The sequence below is a fragment of the Drosophila subpulchrella genome, chromosome 3L (genome assembly GCF_014743375.2).
Source record: "Drosophila subpulchrella strain 33 F10 #4 breed RU33 chromosome 3L, RU_Dsub_v1.1 Primary Assembly, whole genome shotgun sequence".
NCBI lineage: Eukaryota > Metazoa > Arthropoda > Insecta > Diptera > Drosophilidae > Drosophila > Drosophila subpulchrella.
The window spans coordinates 26,902,113-26,923,043 of record NC_050612.1 but is presented as its reverse complement, the minus strand read 5'-3'; the positions used below and the strand labels follow the sequence as shown (position 1 = coordinate 26,923,043).

General features: G+C 38.0%; 1 protein-coding gene across 2 annotated transcripts in view; it reads left to right on the top strand.

Moving 5' to 3' along the window:
* The window catches only part of LOC119554736 (junctional adhesion molecule A), a 111,443-nt gene extending 91,579 nt beyond the window's left edge, over positions 1–19,864 (top strand). The window contains exon 7 of one of the 2 annotated variants that reach the window (XM_037865758.1): positions 16,629–19,864. In XM_037865758.1, the coding sequence (XP_037721686.1) occupies positions 16,629–16,966 (338 nt within the window). In that variant the 3' untranslated portion in view covers positions 16,967–19,864. Of the gene's footprint in view, positions 1–16,610 lie in introns of both variants that reach the window. The other variant, XM_037865757.1, reaches the window with a different exon arrangement.
* The last annotated feature ends 1,067 nt before the right edge of the window (positions 19,865–20,931 follow it).

Here is a 20,931-nt window from a genome sequence, read left to right as displayed (position 1 = left end):
AACATTTATTATTCTTCTTAATAATTTTGAGACTTTTAATTAAATTATTTGGACTCATTAATTCGTTAACATATTCAGAAAGTTACTGGACTTATTGAGTAAAGAGTTCAAGTTCATATTCTAAATATTAACCTATCAAAATTAAAAGGCTTTTAAAATTGGTAGATTGTTTCTTGATATTATTTCAAAATATTTTTATATTTATATATCATAACATCATGAAATCCAAAGTAAAGGTTTTATCAAAAATACCTATGAGTTATCTTGAAACGGCAAATATGTACACCACATTTTGGGAACTACTCTCCATCGGAAGTGCTAGAATTGTGCCCGCTGCTGTTCATATGGGACGAGTGATCCGCACACCTGCACACGGCAAATGGGACATCATAAAGAAACTCAATTTGTTGCCGCTCGAGCGATTTGTTTGCCACGCAAATGAACAAAACGAGTGGTAGTGTGTGTGCGAGTGTGTGGGTGAGGGTGTGGGTGTGTGGGTGAGCGGATGCAGCGGAAAAAGGGAAACAAACGGAAAAGCAGCGTTGGCCATTTTAATTTATGTCGGTTGGCAGCGCTTTGCTAAGCTGCTTAACGCCGCAAGCGGAATAAGAACCGGCAACCAGAAAGCAGCAAGAAATGCCGGGAAAATACTGGCAAAATGCTAGCAAAATGGCAGTGGAAAGGCCGCGGACTAGGGTCTGCAAAATAACCTTAAAATATAGCAGCCGGCTTAAACAATGGCTAAGGGCGAGGCCATCTGCACGTGTATGTGGAAAAACGCAGGGGTGTGGGAATAATTCGCTAGCAAATTGAAAATAAACGCTCGGCGCTAACTAAAAAAGCTCAGCACACTTTTTCCTCGTTTGTTCAAATGTTTTTGTGTGAGCTTGGGCGGTCGGTGCTTACTTTTCACCTAAATGGGACACACACACTCGCCTCCGCATTAATATGTGTGGTTGGGTACAAAACGTGGCTTACTTTCTTCTAAATTTGGCTAAAGTATAGCAAGGGTTTTGGTTTTGCAGACAAAGACAAGCAGAATAATATTATGTCTCTTATCTTCAAAGAGGGATTTGTATATTTAAAAGAACCAGAATATAGTACAAATTACTAAATAAGTTTAATATCTACACTTCTTGCATTTCTTTTATTTTAATTTTTATTTAAACATAATATTAATAAAGCCAAATAGACCCAAATCGGTCAAATCGATAAATCGCTTGTAGTTTTAAAATTGGTTTAAGATTAATAGATCGTTAAAAAAATGAAAAATTATAAGTTCAAAATATTCAATATCAGCGAAAAATGTCCTGTGTATTATCATCTCTAGAACATATCTCATATGTTGCATCCAAAATGCTTGAAGATAAGTTTATAAGCAGTTCATACTGCTCCAGAAGTTTATGTTCCAATTCATCCACGCCAATATCTCCGTGAATGACTGAAATTACTGTGTGAGTAACATCAATATCCTCACCAACGAGCATGAAAGCTGGTAGTTTGTCCAGCTCTATTTTTTCGGCAGTATTGGATGCCTCCAAGGAGATGCGTTCCTTCAGTTGACCGAAGAAGGAAGAAGCTTGTTCTGTGCTTGTCAGATCCACACCATATACAATGAACATCGACCTTAATAAGTTTAGGATTTTCTCATTCTTCAGTACGTTATAACAAAAAATGTTGGTTAAAATGCTGTCATCATGGTGCATGTAAATTGCCAGGAGTTTTTTCTAATAGAAAATATTAAAAATTAGAAATTAAAATAATGGACGAAAAGAAGAAAATACAAACCTTATCTGGAGAATAATAGGCCTTTGTTAAGGCACTGCTAAAATCGCCTGTATGGAACTCTGGAGTGGGATAACCAAAGCGCATTTTGTACTTGTAGGCAAACGAAAGGCACCCATCGATAAGGGGTGGGGATGATGCAGACGTCATCGGAAAGTGACGATTGAGGAATACCGAACCCGAATCCGAATCCGACTCTTCATCCGAGGAACTATGCGATAGTTTATCACTAGACGCGGAACCAGAGCTATTTCGGGATGGATATTCCCGGCTGCGAACCGTAAGGACCTCATCATACCCTTTCAATCCAGCTTGCCGCAAAGTGGCTTCGTCCTTCTGGTCATTTAGTCCATTTGACCAGTCCTGGTATCTCACAGGAATGTTCCAAATGCAGTACACATACTGTTTGAGCTCATGAACTCTCATGATATCTGACAAATTTAGGCTTATCTTGCGCTCACTCGGTTTTTCCACTATATTAATAAGCAGCTTAAGTTCCATAACCTCCTCGACAGTAAGATAGTTAGGAGATGAGAGTTTTAAGCTACTTAGGCGCTTATCCAAAATCTCCTCGCTGGTATTGCCATGCAGGCCACAGCCGTGAAAGATCTGACTACTCGGAAGAACCCCAAAGAGACTGGAAATACGTTCCAGAAGTTTGTCCAACGTCTCTTCAAAGGGCAGGATAATTATCTCCACCTGGTCCTTACATTTTACGTGAAATGTTAGGAAAATTCCGGAACTGTCCTCCTCAACTGGGTTTCCCTCTTGAGGATTCTTCCCATCCATTTTAATCTTTTTTTCAGTAGCTCTTTCCTGTAATATCTCTCCAGCTCTTACGTTTTTTGTAGAATCTTCACTTTCTGCAGGTTCTTCGCATTCTTCTACGGTTTTTATTTCTCGGCCACAGCTTAAATCAATTTCCTTTACATCTTCCGATGTGTCAGACTCTGTCGATTTGCTCACAACACTATTTCCCATCTTTATTTATTCACCGCGTGTTATTTCCGCGGCTTGTCTTAGGAAAACTAGAAATGACCAGTAGTATTACTTCTCAGATTAATACTAAATGCCTTCTTGAAATATAATTCACACAGCACTGAAAAAATAAAACGAAAATATAATTATGCACTTAACATTTACTCGTTTCAAGAAATTTGATGACTCAAATCAAATGAGTCAGAATTGTTTTGGTCAAAAGTTATGTGGAAATATTTACTCACTAAACATTAACGACAGAATACCCATCAAATCTAATGAAACAGAAATACAGACTAGAAGTAAATATTTTAAAAACAAAAATAGTATTTAGCATAAATTAAACAAACAAAAATGATATGTTGAGTATAAGGGAAATAAGAAGAGAACGACAGAGACTTTTACAGATAGCACACAAAATAATCAACTCCGGAAATCCAAAACTTCAACTAATTCAGAAAAACATAAAAACAAATTCCAAAAATAAAAAAAAATGAAACACATTTCAGGGGTTTTATTAAAAATGTAATATTTAAGTTAACATCTTACCTATACAGGAAATTTCTCTGGAAATGTGTATATTTTTGTATACAAATTTAACTGCTGACAAGTGAACACGTCAACATTTCTATTCGTTCTGATTGTATTGAGCATGCATTTGAGTTTATATACGTGCTTTAAGGTTTCAAGGTTATTTAAAGATGTGGGTAAATCGGTTTATTGTAGGCTTAAGAAATTAAGAGTTAAAAATCAATAATTGTCTACCTGGCGTTTAATGGGTTGTGTCAGTCGTTTCACGGTTCATCAGGTAGAAAGTGTGAGGAACTGTTTTTTATAGCCCGTTATAAACTATGAAATTAAGACTTTCTTAAACAAAAAGGTGTTGCACTCTCTGCGCATTTGAAACTACCGGAAAAATTAGCTCCTCTCAGAAAAACATTTTGCTTTATTTATTGCCAGTGACTTTTAAATAAGTGCTTTCCTGGAAATGTGTTGCGTCTCAAAATTGAGGTATCTGTTACCGTAAATAAAAAAGATAATTTGTTGGGTAAGAGAACCGGCAATTATGGGCACAAAAAACGTTAAGCTGTAACTCTTTAAGAATTTGTGGGTGTTTTCTGAGAAGTCAAACATGTAAAACTCGAGAACTTCACCAAAAATCCATAGAGGTATCCCACGTGTATACAATTGCTTAAGCTATGGAGACTTGAAGTGCAATTTTGGGATCCAGACCTAAAAGCCATTGGATTTACGAAAAAAAGGAACTTGAAATCGGGTTTAAGTTTTGACCAACATTTAAAATAAATCTTTTTATGTAGAGTATTAGAGAATTCAAACACAAACTCATAGAGGTATCACGCTTCAAAATCGGACTACAATAACTAAAGTTATGAAATCTGGAAGTGCAGTTTTGGGTCCCCATTCTGACACCGATAGGAATTACGGAAAAATCGAACATGAAAATGGGTTAAAATTTTGACCCTCGTCAAAAAGAAAACTTTTAATGTAGAATATAAGAGAATTCGAATACAAACTCATAGAGGTATCACGCGTCAAAATCGGACTCCAATAACTAAAGTTATGGAATCTGGAAGTGCAGTTTTGGGTCCCCATTCTGACACCCATAGGAATTACGGAAAAATCGAACATGAAAATGGGTTAAAATTTTTACCCTCGTCAAATAGAAAACTTTTAATGTAGAATATAAGAGAATTCAAACACAAACTCACAGAGGTATCACACGTCAAAATCTGACTCCAATAACTAATGTTATGAAATCTGGAAGTGCAGTTTTGGGACCCCATTCGAATAGCCATTGGAATTACGAAAAAATCGAACATGAAAATGGGTTAAAATTTTGACCCTCGTCAAAAAGAAAACGTTTAATGTAGAATATAAGGGAATTCAAACACAAACTCATAGGGGTATCCCACGTCGAAATCGCAATCCAATTACTTAAATTATGGGATCTAGAATCTATAACCTAATTTAATAATCTGAAGATTGCCTTTCGCACAATAGCAGTGCTATCGTCCATAGAGATAGGATTGCCTATGCTTCTGTCTCAGTTGACATTAAGAACAAAGCCCATACAATAAGTTGTTGTCCCCGTAAAAGGTGAGATCGATTTGTAAGAATTTTTCTTGGCCTTGTTCCAATTGTTTCCCCCCCTTATCGATGCCCATTTTGTCACCATTTGTCCGGGACTAACTTTTCCCGGGGATATCGAAGTTCTGCTGATTCCCACTTTCTATTCCTGTGTCAGTGGATATCGAAATGTCACCGCAGTTTTCGCTTTGAGCCTGCGGACCATCCTTGCCCGAAGCTTAACCCATTCAAAGTTGCATTTCCAATTTGTTCGGGCTTTCAATTTCAGAAGGTCCGGACACTGGTACCATTTTCAAGTTGGACAAGCCAAAGTTCCATGATTAAGCGCGTTGATAATGAAGCGAAAGGAAGTTCTCGTACTCGTACTCGCACGAGTACGCTTGCTCAAGGAATTTCCAATTTAAAGTTGAAAAAATATATATTTAGCAGACTCAAACTTAAATAAGCAAACAAATGGCTAAGCTGGGATCTTTGCCGTAGGTGGGTGGGTTAGAAAAGGGGAAGTGGGGAAAGTGAGAGGTTGGCCAGGACCACGCCCACTCCTGGGGGTCTCTCATTACCCACAACCAATAGCCAAGTGCACACGAGCTCAGACACACTCATACGAACCACATATTCCCGGCAGCACTTAATTACGAAACGGTTTTTTGGCCACGAGGAGCAGCTGCTCCTTTTTCATCCCAAAATCGGGTGATGGGGAAATGGTGGGGCATTGTGGGGTTAAGGAGCGGGCTGCCTTTTCCCAGTTGCCTCGCTTCTCTTCTGCACATGTGTGTGTGTGTGTGTGTGTGGGGAAAGTGGGGAAAGCAGCTGCGCCTTTTGCCTGCCATTCCGCTGTCAATTGCAACATGCATTGTGTGTGCTGGTGTGTGTGTGCTCAGTGTGTGTGATGACGGCACCGATGTGGCTTAAAAGGGTTTTACTTTCTATACCCTCACGCCGGGCGTTTTGGAAGAAGAATAATGCGGAAAATCATCAGCAGATGCTCTCATTAAGGAACAAGGAGCAGTTGAGAAAATCTAGAATTTAACGAATGTTTATATTCTTTTGGGTCTTTTAATAAGTTTTGAGTACAAGGAAGACTAAATAATTGTTTAAAATTGGATTGGTTACTAACAGTATTGTGAAGTGAATGCATTTTTAAATTAAGGAATAATTTATAAATAATATTATTATATTGGTAGGGATTTAAAGAAGTTGTACTGGGCTTTATTAAGCACCACTTAAAAATGTAATATTTAAGAGTGTCAATAAATATGAGTCTACTTTTTTAACAGTCAGTTTTATGAAAAAAGTTTCTTATTTATTTCTTAAGTAACAGCCTAAAATAATTTATTATGCTTCTTCATTCATCTATTCATCTTAACTTTAGTTTATTTTTTCCATTTCAAAAGATTTTATTTATGTTGTTAGCAGACTCATCTCGAGACATTTTTAAAAGAAATCTTTTTGGTAAAGCTGTTGACAAATCTGCCAGGGTATTTGCTGCATCGGTTCGCAGCTAATCCCTGCCACTTATTTTCAGTTTTTTATTTTTGCCAACAGACTTGTGAGCAACCCTCGCGCATTAAAAAACAGCCGTTCCTGTGTTTCTTTTTTGCGTTTGGTTGCTGCGTTGCTGCGTTCTTGCGTTTTTAAATTATTACATCTTATTTACAATGTGCGAGTTGTCCTGGTTGCCGCCTTAAAGGCGTGGCATTTGTTGCAGCTTTTGTTGTTCGTTTCAGTGTTCTTGTGACAAAGAAATGTTGCAAATTAAGCGCTCGGCTGCGTGTTCTGCACAAAGTTTCAAGAGCGCTTCACAGAACAGCAACAAATGCAGCTGCAACAAAATTAAATAAAAATCCCCATGTTTCCTTGTGTGCGGCAGGCGGTACACACACACTCGTAATTGTATTCCCACATTTTGCGATGCATATTCGTAATATTTCATTATGCCGCTGCACTCACCTCGCTTTTTTTCCCGCCCCAGCTGTAAAAATGTCGTCATCCTGCCCCTTCAACCGCACAACTTTCTGCAATCAATTTGGACTCGTTTACCTGAAATTGCATTAAAGTCACTGCATCGCCAGCGTTTTCTTTAAAGTCTTTAAAATCATCATCTTCTTGTGTTTCCTGTTTTGTATTTCGGGCTAAGTAGCTAAGTTTTCTGTCTCAAATAGCTGAACAAAAATAAATGGGAATGTTCGAACTTCAAATACCCTCAGAACATAAAATTTATGATTTTACTATATTAACGAAGAGGTTTAATGTTTAACGAAGGCAGTGAACAAGGATTACACATATTTTAATTTATTAAATCTACACATTTGTGGTATACACATATTTCTTAGTGTACAGAAACTACTAGCCTGACCTATCGCTTCATAAAAACATTCACTTCAATGGAAAATGCCCCACTACATTTTTCCTGGTAGTCCTTGAAAAAAGTTCGATCCGCGAGCGAATTCCCAGCATGCCATTCTCCGATGGTTCAATCGGCATGCCCCAAAACGCTCGTTCCGATGTGGCTTGTCCAACGATAACAAGTTGAAGTTGGCCTTAATACATGTCCAGTTGGCATGCAAGTGGCAGCAGACCCTCCTGGGTGGAGTGTCCTGTACACGGCAATATCGGTAAGAATGCTGGTAATAATATTTGAGGTGCACCGCAGCGATGCTCATACGGAACACACTATGCTATATGAGAGGACGTGCATCCGCATCCGTATACTTTTAAGCTGCGTTGCCAATGGAGGACTGCACGGGAAATAATCTTTATATATTTCTTAGGGAACTGAGGATTACAATAAACCTAGTTAATCACGAGGGCAATGAACACATATTAAGTTAATAAGGGATATTGCTTAATGAATTAGCTTATCATAGGGAAAATATATATTTTATAAATACATATCATCTTAAAGTAATTCAGAGTATATATATTTTATGGAATATTTGTTTGTCCTGTGAAATTAGTGTCTTTTAAGGTGTTGCCAGCATGAATCATTAGAATTTTAAGGCCGTAAAGAACAATATCCATCTAGTCAGCGCTAAAATTTAAAAAATACAAATTATAAATGGCTTTACAAATGTATTAACAAGTATTTATTATAGCAGCGCATCCCAATTTCTTTCCGTGCACCCAAACATCCATTCCCATCCCCAGAGGCCTGTCCAAAGATGACCCAGAATGCAACTTGTGCGGGTTAGTTGCCTGGTTTTCCCATCTGCACTCGTGTGCGTGTGTCATGTGACTCGGGGCTGCAATGTTTTACTTACCACAAAATTCTGTAACTAAACGCACAGGGGCGTGGCATTCGGGGGGCAGTGGGATGGAAAGCATGGAAAAGGGATATGGCGAATAGATACAGGATACAAGGGGTCTACTTATGGAGCACTTGAGGCGGCACGCACACAGGTAAATGCTGCTGCATCGGGCAGGATATATCCACTGGCAAGTTTTGTTCGCAAAAGTTGCCACAAAATACTGTGCGAGAGCGGAGGATTCGCCCACAACATATTGTTACGGCAAACGGTAAAGTTCCTGGCCCCAAAATTGTCACCGTTTCAGGTTTCAATGGTGCGCACATTGACAGGATAAACTTTAACTAAAATTTAAGTGGGCAGCCGGCTGTGTGTGCAGTGGGCTTGGGTTTTTGGCCCGAGGCATGAATTTTAAATTACTATAAAATGCCCGATAATGAAAGACAGGCAAGCTGGTTTTGGTTACCAGGTAGAAGGCCTTGAATAATAATGGTTTAAAATTACATTTGCACTTTGCCTGGCCCAAAGAAACTTTTGTGAATTTCCTTTAACGACATGGATTTGAATATTTGAAATTTTACTGTGGTTATAAAAATGTACAAATTTTTGTTATTTTTGAATGAGCTAGGAACTAACAATCCTAATTTTGTTATTACTGGTGAATTACGAAATAAAGTGTGTTTTATAAGTAGATTTGTTTTATTTTAAAATTTGTTTCACACGGTCTTTAGAAAATCTTTTTAAATGGATGTCCCAGGACGAAAGTGGATTAAATAAAATTCAGTGAACTGATTTTAAATAGGAATAAAAATAATTTTATAATAAAGGGATATAAAAGGTTTTTTATAATTGTAAAATACATATTGATTCGTTAAAGCAGAATGAAATGTTAACTGAGCGTGAAGAAGGTGTCATAAGAGGATTTGAATAAGCTGCTGATTTTGGCGGAGGGGCAAACCGGTAATGAATCAAATAGGCTAATCTTGCCACCCCCATCGCCCCAGCAGGAGCTCAAACTTAATGCTAAGTGCACTTTTGGCTAATTTGGCAATCGTTTAGGCACTCAGCCAGCCAATCAGCCAGTCATTCAGTCAGTCAGTCAGCCATTCAGACAATCAGCCAGTCACTCAGGCGGCCAATCAGCGGGAGTCTGCGATGCGGCCTGAAATGGGATAGTAATTGGATTGCCGGCAGCTTGTTGTAATGACCCTATGATGGTGAAACCCAATTGCAAAACGCGCACAGATTTGAGCTCTTCGGCTACTGTTGTTTAATCAAGCGACAAAAATCAATAGGGCAATAGGCCAGCACTGCGTATACATGATTTCTGACGTGCTGCTGCCCATGTCTGTTGGCAGTTCGATAAAAGAATGTGCAGATAAATTAGAAAGCAAGTGCTATCTGCACTTAGCAGGATGTCATCTTCGTGGCCTCGAAACTCGGCCACCAGCTGGCAGCAATCTCAATTTAAATAATAAAATATTTGGCCAATCGATAATCATGAATTATGTTCTCCCAGCTCTTCACACATTCAATTAGAGCAAGCAAACACTCACTCATAAATGTGCACTGGACAGCTCCTTGAAGTCCCAGGTCTAAAGTCCCAGGACTGCAAATGCAACTCACACGAGGCAGCAACTCGAAAGTTTCTTATTTCGCTTGGCCTGCATAATTTTTAGCCATCCGCTCGGGCAAATCCATTCGATAACGAAATAAATTGCTTTCAACAAATGCCCACTGCCTTGATTAATAGCTGGAGCTGAGAGGCAGCCAGCCAATGATTGGACAGCCAGTGAAAATCCTTGGTCCTGAGCCCTTCGTCCTTCGTCCTTTCTGCCTGCTGATGAGCGCACATTTACTTAAATGTTCTTGGTTCGCTGGCTGCTCCGGGTGTTTCCTGTGTGTTTGCGCTGTACGAATTTAATTGAGTGCTAAATGGCACGTAAACTGATAGGTCAACACATGCAGACACACTGGGTTACAGGAGCAGGACTCGCAGGCGTTGGGGCGCTGCTTGGACAAACTTTTACCCATCCCACACCATCTGATCACCCCCCGAAAAACCCAAACCAAGTCAAAAGGCTAAGGCGTTGTCAAGGACACTCCACACCATCCTTCGACTTCGCTGCGAACGTGGCCTAATGTGCATCAGCGTTCCAACAAATCAGCTAACATTTGCTACTCGCAAAATGCGTGGGCCAGCACATGTGTGCAAATCGAAGGGAAAGTTCGGTGCAGTGCTCAATTAAATTCATTTAAAAGCCATCTTTATCCCTGCTATTGCCTGCTATCACGTTTTATTTCTCTATTTATAGGTTAATACACATATCACCATTACAATATATAGATATTAATCCCGAATATTATTAAAACTCATGACCATAAATAAAATCAGAAATATTTCATAAAGTAAAAATATATTATACAAGTATGTGAAAATATTTTTTTACTTTAAATATTATATGTGAAAAAAATATTTTTATACTGCATAAAAAAAAGATGATGCGAAGTCTAATGATTTCTTTTCCTGAAATATATAAAAATATAAGCTGAAAATATTTGAACTTAATAACCCTTTTTTGTGGCGTTATCCTCAAACATGTATTTACATATTTACCAACAATACACAGCTTCAAATAAAATTTCAGACAAATAAAAAATATGAAAAAATATTTTTTGCGTAAAAACTATCCATGTGTAGTAAGAACCAAAAATATTAAAAACATTTTTTCCTTGGTACGTATAATTAAAATAGTCGTTAAACCAGAGAAGATAAGTTTCCAAAGAGAAAGATTTAATAACATTTTATAAGTCCTAAGCGCTAAATTCTCTTTTAGTAATATTGCAGAAGTACTTCGATTTGTTATATTTCTTTGTATCTATATCTTCTACATACAGAACTTTAAATTTGTATTTTCTTTGGACACAGTATACTTTTAATCTTGTAGATTTGCACCTCCCATTCGCTTTGGGATCCTCACATTAGCAGGACAATTTGTTGGGTAATCTCCTGTTGGTCTAGGAAGTTGGGGCTCCATTTCCATTTGGCCTCTTGGCCTGGCCAAACTTTTTTGGCCCGATAATCCAACGCTGGCCGAGACTGTATCCTGCGAGTCCTTTCAGTCCTTTGGGCGCGTGTGAGTGTGTGCGGGAATGCCAGTCGAGATAAACGTCAGCACGTGCAAATAAGGCATTAAAACAGCCGGCCACACATTAAACCAAAGACAAGGCAAGGGCTCCCTTGCCTTGACCGCAATGACTCAAATGACGAACGGCAAAGGGCGTCCTGCTCTCCAGGAGCCAGGATCCCTTGTTGTGGCTCCTGACTTACGCAAACAGTAAGTCAGCCGGCACACACAGAAGCCCACAAGGACGCACGTCTCAAGTTTATCAAAGAAAAACGAATGGGAAGCACCAAAAAAAAAACCAAAAAAAAAAAGAAAAGTAAAAGAAAAATCTACAAAGAGCACGGGAAATCCAAGGAAAAGCAGTGGTAACAGGTCAGGCCACACTTAATTCATTCGTGATTTATATGAGTCGCTTTCGGGGACTTAAAATGTGGTTACAGCTTTTGGCTTTGGCTCGGATCTCGGGCTTTTCCCTTGGATTTTGGCTAGAACTGACGAAACTATGTGTGCGGTCTGCTTTGGGCAAAAGATTTGCCTGCGCTCAATTAAAAATTCCCCTTGAGCTGCTCAAAATTCAATTGGAATTCCCCTTTCGCCCTCGACCTCACCCTATGCAAAAATCATTCCCTGATTTTCTCAACAAAGTCGAAAGCCAGCAAAACCGCTGATAAAATGCATATATATATATATGTATATTTCCCTGGCCAGAGAGACTTTTGGCTAAGCCTGTGAAAACAAGTTTTTTGGCTAGCTGCCGCCGTTCGGCATTTTGTCACTTTGACAAAATTGTTTGGTAGTTTTCTCGCCAGATTCGGCTTCAGATCCTAACTCCCCCTACCTTCCCCCTTTTCACGATCCCAACTTGTCGTTCAAGTGACATTCAATTATTATTTCAGCCAGGCAGACTTTCCAACACAAACTTTCCAACGAAACCGAACCAAACGAAACGAAACGAGTTGCTGCGACAAACGACAATATTGTTAGAATGTATTACAGTCAGACAAATATATACATTATATATGGGGGCTACATGGCCCATAATACGTATTTGCGCATTAAATTCAAAACTTTTCAAATAGTTTTGTGCCAAATAAAATCAAAACAAAATCTACAAGAAAATAAAAACAAAAATTGTGCCCATAAGTATGTAAGGCTGTGTGCGTATATAATAAAATGAAAACTTTTAAATTACATTTTCAATGCGAAACGCTGAGACACAGAGTCTCAGTCTCCATTATACGGCTTAGACGGGCATTTTAACTGATTAAAACAAAATTGAGGGCGTTTTCTTTTTGGTAAAGTTTTACAGCAGCTAAGATATTTTGTACCTGCAGTTGTCGACCAGGATTTTCTTATAGTTTTAGGGGGCACTTTACAGCCAGAAATGTCGATAAGAAACAACAGCATCGTCGTCAGTGTCTTACTGAATAAATGTTGATAAAAGACAGTGAGATGGTCTCCAGTGTCTTATTGTGTTAAATAAATGTCAGGCGAAGATAGTCTTCTTATTCTAAGCAACAGTGATTTCTATAATAAAGATTATTTTTGAAAAGCCATAAAATACCTAGACACTCAGCTTTAGTCTTTCCTAAAATAAACAGATTTAAATAATAATAGTTTGATATATAAAGACATTAATTATTTCTGTTGAATGAACAAGGTCAACTAAATTTAAAGCAAGTCAAACATTTACAAACTCTGTTTAATCCACATAAAATACGAGCTTGTAACAATAATAAACATGTCACACACGGGTAAAAACCTTAATTCCTATACTCGGTATGCACAAAAATCACAGAGTCGCTGAAAAGTTTGCGCCCGATTTTCGCAAACAATTTTTCCCCCCTGGCGGAGCTTAGGTGAATTCCGAGCTGTGCAAATGCAAATGCGAGTGGGAGTTTCTTATTTTTTTCGCAGGATAACTCGTAATTTGAACTCGAGGCTGCCGCCCAAAAAGCGTGCAGCTTAAAATTAATGACAGCGACGTAAATGTCAACGCAGGATGAAAAACAAGCGCAACTTTTAGCCAGCCGCAACGTGTGGCAAAAACAATAATAAAGCCGAGTTTTCGAAGGGGGGTTGCAGAAGGTCTAGAAATGCGAGTTGAAAGGGGGCTGCAACGGAGCGATGCATGGCTTCCGGTTTTTGTTCGCGCTCTGGTATTCGCTGCCACGCCCAGTTCCTGGCGCCGCCCCTTTAGGCCAACTCCTTGCCAACGGCATTGCGTGCTCGAGTGTCACATATGCACATTTTATTTATAAACTTGCAGCAAAGTGGAAAATAAAAAACAGCGAACGACTCCGCGGAATGCAATGCCACCTCAACGGGCAGCTCCTTTTTGCTGCGTTTTATTTTTATCCTATTTTTGTTGTAAAAAGGGAGTAACTTTTTACTCCTTGCATGCCCATGCCCGGCGATAAAGTCCGTGAAATGCTTATCATGCTCAAACCGGATGTGCACAGTGTCAAGCGGCAGGAGCAAAGCGTTTTTATATCCCGCGACAGTTTAATGCATAATTGAAAAGCACGCAAAGTGAAACAATAGACCAGGATCCATGGCTTCAGCTGCTCGACTCGGTCTCAGTACCGAGCGAAGTCCATTTAACCCATGGCCGACTATTGGGCGATGTAAGGCACACTCAAATACATCGCCCTTAAAATATTTCCTCAACACAAGGGCTCTTAAAATTCCAGGAAGCAGAATAAACATTTGGGCTGGCAAGCAAAACTTATATTTGCACAAAACGCTTTTGATAAGGTAAATGGAGAGATGAGGAAGGGCCTTTAATAGCTCTCACATATCAGGTTTAATTTTGTGAAATGTTATCTCTGTTTTATGCAAGGGCAGGTGTGTAACTGCAATTAAGGCTTGCCAAAAACTTTTCTGTTTACCAACTATTATGAGGTTCTATATGCTTTTGCCAGTTTCATTCAGGTTTTATTTTGTTATATTTCATTTTTGCAAATTTGTAGGGCTATCTGATATGAGTAACAATATTTAAGTCTTTAAATATATAAATGCAATTTCTCTTTTTGCACTGATATAAAAAATTACATTGATAAATTTATTTCCTGGATATTAAATTTAAAACTTTCAATATTTACATTTATAAAAAGCTTGTATAAAATGCCATAATTAAATTTGATTTATTTGAACCAAAGTAGAAAGTATTAGATGCTATATAAGACAATATACTTTAATAAGAGAACAAGAATTGCATATAAATTTACAGTTTAATGTATTTAAGATAAGATATCCTTTATTATTAAAATAGAAAATATTTAAATTGACTATGATGATAAATCAATTTATAACGATTTTAATATTATACTTTTTAATAGAATTTTTGGCAACTAGATTTAAATAAACAATTTCCTTTCATTTATTACCAAACTCATAACGACATTAGCACTTGTCCCAAAAAACTTTCGTTTTGCTTCGCAGGCAGCTTAGGGCGGTTTAAAACATCTTAGTTCTAATTGAATTTTCTGCCTTGCTGGCAGCTTTCTAATGGCTTCTCATTGGGCATGTAAAACACAAATTAATGGCAATCAACATTTCTGCCCATTCGCACTTGTTTGCACTTGATAATGGAAATTATTTAATATTTACGGGCTCAATTGGGCACGAAACAATCGCGCTAATGAACTGTGTAATTTCATTTGGGCCGCCGAAAGAAAGTCTCATCGAGTGAAAAGTGAAATGCCAAGGGGAGAAGCGAGGGACGGCAATTGCGGTGGTAATTGAATGGCGCTTAGCGAAACCAAATCGCAGCTTTATGTCGCTCTTTAGAGGCACTTGGAAAGTGCGGAGAACAAGTGGCTGTCAGCCGCCATCCGGCATAAACTGCACAAACAAAGCGCGTTTAAGAAAATGTAAAAATACTGCCAAAGTATGCAAAGCTGCTCGTAAAAACACTCGAAACTACGTGCATGCAGCTCAGAGAGTCCTGCCATCCTCGTCCTTCGTCCTTCTGCGGTGGGAATTTTGTGTGGAACTTGGAACTCGGCAGTTGCTTAGCTGCATCCTTCCATGACCGGTTTCCTTCCTGAAAATCCATCAGCGCTAATTTTGCATATTTCAGTTAGTATTTTCTTTTTTCCTTTGGCTCGGCCTGCCGACTAGCAGCTCCTTTCATCTCAGTGCACTTTATGCGCCTTTGTTTGGCTAAGCCGGCTTGTGACTTGTGTTTTCCCAGCCTCGAGAGGCCCGAGGATATTTAAGTTATGCAGCGTCTGGAGAAAGGTCGTCGGGATCTGGGTAGATGGGTAGATGGGTATCTCGGTATCCTGATGATGAATTATGTGCGCCACGTACGTTATTAATAATTCCTGTGCCTGTCAACAAATACATTGTCTAGTGCCGCAATGTCTACCTCCCACGCCGGGCCACATTGCGTATGCGTGATATGTTTGTATGAGGGGGTTCCAGAACTAGGCATCATCTAAATTTATTGGCCATCTTGTTGTGCAGCAACCAAACTCAAATTGAGGGTCCCTCGACGAACCACCCCATCACGCATACGCCGTGTATTACAGCACAGCACTACCCCTTTCGCTCATCACGCATACGCCGTGTATTACATCATGGCAACTGCTGTTTGCACAATGTACTGTAGTCCAAAGTGACGCTCGAGTGGCAAACTTAATGGCTGGAAAAATTTAACTCAATCAATTACCAGGACAACACACTCGGCCAGCCGAACATGTGTAATTGATACGAGTCCTTAAAGGTGTTTTGTGTTATTTATGCAGGTACTCCTTTGCCCAGCATCGCGTGCAAACACTTTTGGGCCTGAAGTGGGTGCGATGTGTTAACAGGGCCACTTCATTTCGGCAATTAAACGGTTACATTGTGCTGCTTCTCACTTCTCTGGGGGGAAATTAAGAGCCGGCATTCGTCAGATAAATCACCTGGCAAATCAATTTGTAATGGCCTCACAATGCTTGGGAGAAAATCATCTAATTATTCGGTGGCCGGCAGTTTAATGATTAAATATTTCATACGCTCCGACTGACACCGGGCTTGTCCAGGCAGAAATCACAAATGTCTGGCGATTTCCCCTGGCTCCTTTGGGCCAAGACCAAACACTGCAGCATTAATTAAATATTTATGCACCATACACGAACAAACAAACAAACAAACAGACAGCATACAAGGCACACACTTATGCGAGGCCAAACAGAGCGCAACAAATAAAGACGGTCAATTCTGTTACGCCACGCTGACTCAAGGAGTAACAAGGATATATGGATACATAGATATGTATTTGTATACTTGAACTCGTACACATCCCCACATTCACTTGCTTTTATTTACCGCTTTAACATGTAAGCTCAAGACAATGCAATAAAGTTGAAATTAGTTCGGGCCATAATTTCAGGTGAACATCCGGAGGCAATGCAAACCGGCTCTTCCGGTTGTCAGTACAATTGGCTGACAATCGTCCTGCTCCTGGGCCTCGTCCTTTGCTACAGTCAACAGTGCAGCTCCGGCGCAGTGGCAGCATCATTAACATGGCCATTACCATCACAATTACCATTACCGGCGGCAGCAGCAGCGGCAGCGGGAGAAAGTGCATCCAGTGAAAGTGTGGCAGCCGCAGCGGCAGAAGCAGCAGCAGCCGCAACAACAACAACAACGAGAAAGCGGTGTCCTGCGGTCAAGAGTTGTCGCCAGGCCACCGGCCATGTCCTGGCCAAAAGGTCCTGTCACAGATGATCAACTGAAGGCCACAGCAGCCCCAACTAAATAGAGTAATTTAAGGAGCCACATGAAATGTGTGCGAGTGAGTGTTCGACTAAGTATCCACTGAGTGTGTGAATGATCGTTTGAGTGTCGGCTATTCAGCCCTCTAGTAAGTCAGTTTTAAACTTGTACTCAAGAACAACATTGCGGAACAATGGCGCAGTGATGGGTTTAGTTAAATATATTTTTAAAGATTACGTACTTAAAGGTGAAGCAATCTAAATTTTCTTATCTTAACAATCAATTAATATTTATTTAGTTTTTAAGAAACAATTATTTCATTTCTGTTTTAAGAACTTTGAACCATAAACACACTTTTTAAGTTTCTTAAAATTATTTGAAACTCCTATTTAATCACATTTTTGATTCTATTGATTCTTATAAATCCTTTGAAATACTTTTCCTGTTAAACAAGTTACTTTGTGTTTCTTACACCTTGTTAATCAAACCATTTCTTCTAAATATATAAATTAAATAAAGTAATTACCTTTACAATATTATTAATTCACTTTTTAATTGTTCTATTTAATTCTTATTTATCTACCAGTTTGTGTTTCTTAGACCTTTTTATTCAAACCATATTTTCTAAATATATAAATTAAATAAAGTAATTACCCTTACAATATTATTAATTCACTTTTTTAATTGTTCTATTTAATTTATTGTTCAAATGTATAGTTATTATTATTTAATTTATTTTTTCTGTTAGAATAATATTTGTATCCTGATTGATTCCAACAACCAGGTTATTGACAATCTATAAATTATTTATTTAATTTGAATAAATTTCGTGAATTAATTGCCAGCCTAAAAAAGCAAAAACTCTTCATTAAATATTGTTAATTAAAATATTAATATCCACAGCATTTTCTTCCAACCTTTCTCTCCTGCCCAAGCCGTTGTAAAGCAATGTAATTATATAAATAAATATATATGTAAGCTTATTGATTACAAATTAATGTGTATATTTAAACAAAATCAAAATTTACTATAGGATGTGTGTAAATATCAAACTTAAATATAATTACGAGGCGAACAAAAAAATATGTATCGCAAACATAATATAGGAATGAGTAATCTCTATGGCCAGCGGCGCTGACTCTTTTAATAAATTAATGAATAATCAAATAAAGTGCAGTGTACAGTGCAAGTGCCGGGCTCAATATTAAATAATTAGATAAAAACGTAGACAAGCCAAATAGCAACAAAATGAGAGCAGCAGTGAGTCATAAAACATTTAAATTGATTGCCATATCATGCAAATATTTGCACTGCGCAATTCTCCACCAAACCAAATGTAAATTCGATTTTCTGCTTTATTCACCCACGCAAAATACAATTTATTTAATTTTTTATTGCATTGATATTAATGTCACAGTTTCATAATTGACGATAAGCCAGCCTGCCACGTTTCGAAATGATTAAAAAAATTTCTCGCCATATTTATCTAATAGTTTCCTTAAAATGGCTGAAATATTTGCAACTCTCCGCACAATTTGGCGATTTTTAAATGTCACTTCCAGTCGGTAGAATTACCTAAGCTGAATAATGGTATCCCATTAGTTTTGCAATCTTAATTAAAAACAGTGTTGTCGTGTTAAATGACCACCAACTGCGCATCGCCCATTGAGTAATTTTCTATAGCTATATTTTAAAACTTTAATTACAGTAAATGGCAAAAGAGTACAGTGCATATAAAAATAATTACAACCAACAAAAAATCACATCTATTTCACCCAATAAATTGATTTAATTAAGCATTTATATGTGAAAAATTCAAATATCAGATTCTATTTCTGGCCCGATGAAAGAAATAAAGTAAAATGACCTCTGTTTACGCACCGCAAATATTATAAATCATAATTGTTTTAATTATTTAAACAACAATTTGTACAGGCCCGCAGAATAACTAACATTTGCCATTCAAATCAAGCAATAACCAATTCAAACTCATTGTGAATGCTAGCCCAATTAAAATGTGATGTGATTTTGCCCCATCTTGTGTTTGGAAATAATTATAATGGGACATAATTTCGAATTATGCGCTGCCATTTTGTTTGCTGTGGCCACAGCAAACCCAAACTAATTTTATTAATTTCCGTTAAGCTTTAAAAAAAATGTTAGCCATAAGCCGTCTTTATTGTATCATAAGAGATAATGTTATTTTGCAGTTTCATAATGCGGCTTTCAAAGCAAACGTTTAGTTTATCTCCAATTATAGCTACCTTATTGAATCATTTTCTCCTCTCTCAGCTGCACATTTTGGACACCGGAAATCATGAAAAGGTTATTAACTTAGACCTGGCCTTTAACATTTACATTTTAAATGCCCGGTAGAAATTGCAATTTTCCCGTTCTTGTTTAACTGACAACAAGTAATCATCTAATTGTTAATGCAACCAATCAAAACTATAAGCAGTCGGCCCACAAAACATATATGAATATATATAAACTTGCGTTTAAGTGTGAATACGAACATATGCCAGCCAATTTGAAATTCAAACTCAACGGAATGCTAATGCCATAAGCCCACAAGCATTCGCCATAAACCTTTAAAGCGCATCACATAAATCTACATATGCATATATATACTCGTAGGCCATCAGCTAAGTACTTCCTGTATATTAAAGTTAATTAGTGAAGCTCTAGAATTATGCATTAGTCAAGTAAATCTACACGCTATGTGTATACTAACGACATAGTTAAATAGTTGTAATAAAGCAATCGAACTGTGTAAAACGAACTACTTTTAACTGTTGAAATTAAACTAAATGGCAAACTAGTGAAAGCATAATACAAATATGACATCATAACGAAACATAGCAAACCATAACAAATAACAATAATAAACAAATAGCAACGATAACAAAAGAGTGTGTTGTTGTTTGTCTTTTGTGCAATGATTGTCGCCACAATATTGTAAAACAACAGGCAAAAAAAAAAACCAGAAAGACAGCGATACGATTAAAATTTTTTATTTAAAAATTAACCCCTACGTGGCGTTTTCATTCGGGGGCTTACGCGTGTTAAAGGCACTGCCGCTCGATTATTTATGCAAACTACAGGGGAACCCAAACAGCTGGCTGCAACCTCCAGTCCTTCAGCGGGATTCGAAGAAATGAAAAATAAGCTGCAACGTATGCGTGTGTCACTTGTAATCGCTGGATTATAGACAGCATCGGCCAGGATGGCAGGATGGTAGGTCGGCAGGATGGCAGGCGTTGAAAACTGGGTCAGCAAATAAATCGAAAAGGCTTAAAACAAGGAAAAGGAGAGGCCATAGAACAGCCATGGACAGTCGAAGTACGAGGCTTATGCACACCGAGCAGATTGCTCCCGGGCAGCAGGAGTGGGATGATTCCAGAAAGGACATGGCCCAGGACATGGGTGTCCTGTAAGTATGTGGACATGCTGGTATGTGGGTGTCGGTATGTAAGTATGTGCGCATGTGAGCATCTCCAAACAATTTACATTTGTTGTCCTGCTGATGTGTTGCAATAACACAGGACATTCTTCCCTTTCTAATTACTTTCAGCTCAATTCACGTTAGAGAAAATAAATAGAGCTCACGCCCGAGCTATTCCAAAAGTATGTGTACAAGTATGTGGTTGCTTATGCAGCAAAGCCTTGGTATTCATTTGTTCATCAAGGAATTTCGGATTTACTAGCTTTCCTAAGGGGTCGTTTCGTTCTGTAAAAAATAAATAATTTTTTCTTTACTAATTGCTTTGTTATAATTAAATCATGTACATTAGAAGGTAAAATTATTAAGCCCTCCTGTCCTTAGGTTTTTAAATATATCTTTAATTTTATTATTATTATTATTCTATAAATAAACTAAACTTCTCTTTGTATTTTTAACTATTTATTGCCTTGTTAAAATATGAAGTCCTTCAAATAAAGCTTTTTTACAAAGGCTCTTAAGTTGCAGAACTAAA